The 7,288-nt window shown below is 35.9% G+C and overlaps 1 protein-coding gene across 3 annotated transcripts in view; it reads left to right on the forward strand.

The window, feature by feature from the left end:
- The window catches only part of DNAJB4 (DnaJ heat shock protein family (Hsp40) member B4), a 49,713-nt gene extending 48,225 nt beyond the window's left edge, over positions 1 to 1,488 (forward strand). For all 3 annotated transcript variants that reach the window (XM_043575366.1, XM_043575367.1, XM_043575365.1), the window contains one exon: positions 284 to 1,488. In XM_043575366.1, coding sequence (XP_043431301.1) covers positions 284 to 517 — 234 coding nt within the window. In that variant the 3' untranslated portion in view covers positions 518 to 1,488. The remainder of the gene's footprint in view (positions 1 to 283) is intronic.
- The last annotated feature ends 5,800 nt before the right edge of the window (positions 1,489 to 7,288 follow it).

A 7,288-nucleotide genomic window follows, 5' to 3' on the forward strand; every position in this document is an offset into this window, starting at 1 on the left:
TAATGGCAGCCTCAAACATTCCATTTCGTTTCAGGGCATAGTAGAAGATATCCTTTACTTCTCTTTCCTTTTCCTTCCTTCCCCTTCTCCTTTCCTTCTTTTATAATATGTCTGATCATGCATGTCCTAAAGAGATTTGTTAACAGGGAAAAAGTCTTACAATTATTGATATTCTTTTAGAGGTTAATGTTTTACCTTAGTGGTTTCATTCTTCATACTTGGTTATATTTTTGTTGAGTTTTTTAAGTTTTGGAGTTTGTTCATTTTATTTGGTCTATTTTAGGCATTGTGTGGCTGCTCAATTAACGTGCCAACAATGGATGGAAGAACCATACCTATGTCAATAAATGATATTGTGAAACCTGGAATGAGGAGAAGAATTATTGGATATGGGCTGCCATTTCCAAAAAATCCTGACCAGCGTGGTGACCTTCTAATAGAATTTGAGGTGTCCTTCCCAGATACTATATCCTCATCATCCAAAGAAGTACTTAGGAAACATCTTCCTGCCTCATAGAATGAAAAACTTTGTTACCCATATTTTGATAAGGCACTGAAAATATAAAAGGACTGGCAGTTTACTGATGTAGATGTGAATTCTGTATAAAGATGTGTAAATTATTTTGAGGATTCATTAAATTGCATGAATAGAGACGGGTCAAATAAATAGGCAAAAGGGATTTTTACAGTTAGAGATGAAGAGAAAACCTATTCACTGTATTTTATTTCATTTCTCCCAAATCAGAAATTTTTAGTATTTTGCTTCATGTAAAATTTGTTTTTGTGGAGTTAGTGGATATATTTCTAATAAAGTACTAGCCTATCCTAAAGTACTTTATTTCTCTTATCTTTACATTATCAGTATGATAGGTTCTCATTTATAATGGAAATTTAAATTCTTAACTAAACTACACATGTGATATGTATTTCTAGAAAATTAAAGCCCAAGTCATTTGGAAATGTGGTTGACTAGATTTAAATCTCCATCTGAAATGCTGCTATAGGGCTGGTACCCGTAAAAGAATATACTAATGCATATGTTTCACCATTTTGATTTTTAAAGTATGCTGTAGCATTTCTTAATAACATAGTTGTAATGTTCTTAAGGCAGACATTTTCATCATAAAAAGGAAATTAATGGCAATTTATCTCCTGTGGAAATCCCAATTGCCTGAATTACTGATATTTTAGAAATAGGCTGTTTTTAAAATGCCATATGTAATTTTATGCAAGTTGACTATATATCTTGGACTTAATAAATTATAGGCACATTTTATTGTCCACTAGTTTAAAATAATTTGTTTAATAATAAATGTGTTTTTAGAGGAAATATTGTTACTTGGAATTAATTTTCCAATTATACAGTCTTCTATAACTTACTGATAATATGCTATATGTACCTTATGCAATTTCCCTAAAAAGAATAAAGTACCACTATGGTGTTAAACCAAAATATGGGGAAAATAAACACTAACTGCTGCTTATGAATGATGTTGCTACTACTTGTTATGCATATAAATATTTTACTTTTTCATATACATAGATTGCATTTCTTAGGTGTTTTAATTTTTTAAATATATTTATATTTAAAAAATTGTTTTCTTTTTCTTTTAACTAGAGTAAGAGTGATGTCTTGAAACAAAGTTTTTGGTTCAAAAGTAGTTTTCAGGATGATTGATATATGTACAAGCTATACTGGATCCTATCACTCTTTAGCAGACTAAGAGTCTTTTAGAAAGCCAATAAATAGGTTGTAATTAACACATGCTTTTTACAGCCTTACTGCAATATAATTGACATGCCATAAGCTTACCTTTTTAAAAGTATATAGTTAAGTGGTTACATAACCACTGAGTCCAGAACTTTTCATCACCTGAAAAAGAAATTCCATATCCATTAGCACTCACTTCCTATTCTTCAGTGTCTGGCAAACACAAATCTACTTTCTGTCTCTATGGATTAGAGATGTGTATTCTGGACATCTAGTATAAATGGGATCAAAGAATATGTGGCTTTTTTTCACGTAGCTTCTTTCACTTAGCATGACGTATTCAAGGTACATCCATGTTACATCATGTATCAATACTTCTGATGATTCCTTTTTTATGGCCAAATAATGTTCTGTTCTATGGAGATACCACATTTTATTTATCCATTTACTAGCTGATGGGCATTTAAGTTATTTCCATTTTTTGGCTGTTAATAATGCTGCTATGAACATTTTTATACAAGTTTTTGTGTATATAACTTTTCAGTTTTCTTGGGTATATATCTAAGAATAGAATTGCTGGAAATCATCACATGCTTTAGTTGCAAATGGAACCTCATCAGCTCAGTCAGTAGAGTATGTGACTTTTAATCTCCGGGTTGTGTGTTTGAGCCCCACATTGGGTGTAGAAGTTACTAAAAATAAAATCTTAAAAAAAAAATGTTGAAAATGCCAGAGAATTTAGCTAATCACACTTACTATTCCACTAATTAATAAATAATTCCTTTATAACTTTGGTTCCCTGAACAACTGAAACTCCTTAGGGAAGGGGTGCCTGGGTGATTCAGTTGATTAAGTGCCCGACTCTTGATTTCAGCTCAGGTCATGATCCCAGGGTCATGGGATCGAGCCCCGAGTGAGCTCCCCACTGAGCATGAAGCCTGCTTAAGATTCTTTCTCTCTCTCTCTCTGCCCCCACCTGTGCACACACACAGTCTCTCTCTCTCCAGAACAAAAACAAAAGCAAAAAAAAAAACCCTAAACTTCTTAGGGAAGTATAAACATCATAGCAACTTTCTCACAGTCAGAGTGGTGGATATGATTTCTATATTAAACCTACTGTCATTTATTGCAATTTTCTTGATTAAGCCTTTTCTCCTAAATAAAGGATTTGTGGATTAGGTAGATGGATAATCTTTGGATTAAAAAGTATTTTTTCTTTAAAGTACAGAATTATTGGGCACCTGGGTAGCTCAGTCGGTTAAGTGTCTGACTAAATCTCGGCTCAGGTCATGATCCCAGAGTTGTGGGACTGAGCCCTGCATTGGGCTCCATGCTGAGTGTGAAGCCTTCTTGGGATTCTTTCACTCTCTCTTTCCTTCTGTCCCTCCCCACTTGCTCACTCTCTTAAAAAAAAAAAAAAAAAATTAAAAGTACAGTATTCTTCTCTAATAAAAAAATTAATTTTCACTGCTATATACAAACATTATACCAGTATCTTTCTTGTCTTAAAAGAATACTGATAATGCCTTAGCAAGTAATTGGTGCCCAATTTTTATTTGTTGAATGTCGAATTAATGTAAAAGTAGAGTTTTAAAGGATTCTTATTGATGTAAATTGTGAAGGTACTTTTTATTTTAAAGTGTTCTTTTAAGTTCAGCCACATACTTGGATACTTGAAGTACTGTCCATGCCAGTAAGCTAATTGATAGAGATGTTTATCTTTCCTGCAAGAAAAACCAGATGCTCACGCATTCTAATCAGGGTGTGTATAAGCAAGGCGTTCACTGTTCTGTTGTCACTGACCTACCAATCTCAGTTGCGTTCTATAAAGCTACTTCACACATTTAATTCATTTGCTTTGCTGCCTCTGAAGGCATCTGTTTGTGACCCTTTATCTTTTAGTTCATCACTCCTGCCTATTAATAGCCTTTCTTGGGGGCAAGGAATTGAAAATACTTTTGCTTGTTTATTTTTAAGAAAACACCTATCATTTGACTAGTTACGTTGAATAAAATGAAATTAATACATGTGATTGGACTAGGCAAATGGCTTAGAAGTAACTACTCTATTCTTGTATTTCAAAGGTTAAACATTACCCGTAATCTAGTAACAATGTTTATCCAACAATGTGTAATGTAGTGTCCTGCCTGTATACCTGGCTTTCATATCCCCCTTTATGGAGAATTATAGAAAGAAATGTGATTTATTACTTTTAAATTGTAGCTTACTATTTATTTGAATAGATAAGTTTTATGGATTGAATGTTTCAACTTTTTTATCATTTCTTTTTTTTCTGTGATAATTTTAGTTCATAAAATTTGTAAAATTTTGGAGCTGGACAGAATTTTAGAGATCACATTTTGTAGATGAGGAAGTAAGCCCAGAGAGGCTAAGGGACTTGCCTATGGCTAAAAAGCAAACTTGTAAGGGAATTCTGAGACTCCCTGTTCCTTATTCTCAGTAACATTTCCTACCAATATGCTATGATGTGCCATTGTTAAATTTCCCAGACTAGGTAAAATTCTGTTAAAGTGCATTTACCTACTTCTTTGTTGCAATCTGTGTAACTCAGCATATTTGAAATATTGTGAGTCATTTATGAGCATGTAGAATATAAACCTATAATTTGATGGTGTTAACTAGAAAACTTGAAAGATTAATTATGAAAACAGCCATTTTTTTAGGGAGAAAAGAGCTCAGAATTGAAATGTATCCATCATTAATTAATAAAAGATGTACTCCAATGTTATTTTCAAAATACTTCAAGGCCACATCTGAGCTTTTAGATAAATAATATAATTAAATTAACATTTTTCCAAGTAAAAAAGTTGCTATCCAACATATGTGAAATTATATCATTGGGGGGAGAGAGAGAGAGAGAGAGAGGAGGAGAGTTGAAGGGAGGAAGAGGGAAGGAAAAAACCTGCAGATTATATTGAGAAAATTTGTAATGAGTACAATACCATCTATAATCATTTGCAAATGTAGTAATCTCTCCCAAACTAAAAATTGGTAGGTACATCTTCTCTGTAGCTTTTAGAAATTTGGTTTGTATCAATGCAGTTCTTAGGCCATTCTTACAGAGATAATTTTTTATTTTTTTCTTATGTTAAGTAAACTCTTTGCCACACATGGATCTCTAACTCATGATCCCAAGATCAAGTCACATCAAGTCACCAACTGAGCCAGCCAGGCACCCATCTTAAAGAGATTATTTTATGTATTTGTTTTTTTAAACATTTATTTTTTGAGAGAGAGAGTATGCATGAGCAAGCAGGGGAGAGGGACAGAGGGAGAGGGATAGAATCCCAAGCAGGATCCTTGCCCAGCATGGAGCCTGACTTGGGGCTCAATCTCATGACCCTGGGGACATGAGTTGGGCCAAAATCAAGAGTTGGATGCTTAACTGACTGAGCCACCCAGGTACCCTGAGATAATTAAAAAAAAATTTTTTTTTAATGTTTATTTTTTGACAGAGGGAGAGAGAGACAGAGCATGAGCTGGGGAGGGGCAGAGAGAGAGGGAGACACAGAATCCGAAGCAGGCTCCAGGCTCTGAGCTGTCAGCACAGAGCCCGACCAGGGCTCGATCTAATGAACTTCGAGATCATGACCTGAGCTGAAGTCAGATGCCCAACCTACTGAGCCACCCAGGCACTCCTGTGAGATAATTTTAAAAAGGGGAAACTGGAGATAAGGAACGGAAAAGACTAAAGTAAGTGGCAGAGGAAAATAAGTTTTGGATACAGCCTTAAACATGAGAAATATAACAAGAGACAACTCCATTCCTGTTAAAGGGGTGGCACTGAGATGAATATAAAAATTCTGGACAGAAAATAGTATTAAGGTATAATAGGAGGTTCTGTATTAGCGAAGAGCTTGAGAAATATTTAGTGACATTTTTTAATAGGTTAAAAGTTACACAATATTTCAAATCAACTATGTATTTTGCATCTCTAAGACTGGGTACTGAGGGGTTCAGGAGATGAGATTAACTGAGAATCATAAGATCTGAAAAGTATTGAACATTAAAAAAATGTTTTTTTTTAACGTTTATTTTTTTTTTTTTTTTTTTTAAATTTTTTTTTTTCCAACGTTTATTTATTTTTGGGACAGAGAGAGACAGAGCATGAACGGGGGAGGGGCAGAGAGAGAGGGAGACACAGAATCGGAAACAGGCTCCAGGCTCTGAGCCATCAGCCCAGAGCCCGACGCGGGGCTCGAACTCCCGGACCGCGAGATCGTGACCTGGCTGAAGTCGGACGCTTAACCGACTGCGCCACCCAGGCGCCCCTTTAACGTTTATTTTTGAGACAGAGAGAGACAGAGCATGAACGGGGGAGGGTCAGAGAGAGGGAGACACAGAATCCGAAACAGGCTCCAGGCTCTGAGCTGTCAGCACAGAGCCCGATGCAGGGCTCGAACCCACGGACCGCGAGATCATGACCTGAGCTGAAGTCTGCCGCTTAACCACCTGAGCCACCCAGGAGCCCCTGAAAAGTATTGAACATTTAGAATGAGGTTAGGCTTCTTCTTAATTGTCTTCTTAATGTGCTTAGTGTGTCTAACATAGCAAAAACAATTTCAGGGTGCCTGGGTGGCTCAGTCAGTTAAACATCTGACTCTTGTTTTTGGCTCAGGTCTGTGAGATCAAGCCCCGTGTTGGGCTCTGTGCTGACAGTGTGAAGCCTGCTTGGGATTCCTTCTCTCCCTCTCTCTGCCCCTCCTCCACTCACATATGCGCACGCTCTCTCTCAAACATTAAAAAAACCCCAAATTTGAAACAGTGGGAGTGGGAGATATTGAAAGGTTTCTAGCGAGCAAGGAATGATAAACCATATTATTTATTACTCATTAAATATATAGACTATCATTCTCCTTATTTAATACAATCTTAATTTTAGTGAACCTAAAAACTGACTTCTTAGGGTTGTGCATAAAACTATTTTTTTTCAGAACAACTTAAATTCCTCAGCTAATCATTGCCGTACCACAATGGTTTCAGAAACAACCCTTTCAGTTGGGGAAAGTATGTTTTACTGTGTTATTTTTTTATAAATTACACTCCCTTACTTATTAATCATGAAAGTGGGTACAGCCAACATCAGAGGATTAATCACACAATAGGAATGATTATGCATTTTATGTCCTTTTTCCAGAGTATTTGATGCATAAATTTTAAAGATTTTTCATAAGTTAAAATTGAAACTCTGAACTGATAATGGGGCCTTAGCATTGTTTAAAAATTACTTGCTGGGGGGCGCCTGGGTGGCTCAGTCGGTTAAGCGGCTGACTTTGGCTCAGGTCATGATCTCTCGGTCCGTGGGTTCGAGCCCCGCGTCAGGCTCTGTGCTGACAGCTCAGAGCCTGGAGCCTGTTTCGGATTCTGTGTCTCCCTCTCTCTGATCCTCCCCCGTTCATGCTCTGTCTCTCTCTGTCTCAAAAATAAATAAACGTTTAAAAAAAAAAATAAAAAAAAAATAAAAAAAATAAAAATTACTTGCTGGGTTATATAGGTTTATTCTCATTAAGTTTGAAAGGGTAAAAATGATGACCAAGTGTGATTTATTCTAGGTGT

Source organism: Prionailurus bengalensis, chromosome C1 (genome assembly GCF_016509475.1).
Source record: "Prionailurus bengalensis isolate Pbe53 chromosome C1, Fcat_Pben_1.1_paternal_pri, whole genome shotgun sequence".
Classification (NCBI taxonomy): domain Eukaryota; kingdom Metazoa; phylum Chordata; class Mammalia; order Carnivora; family Felidae; genus Prionailurus; species Prionailurus bengalensis.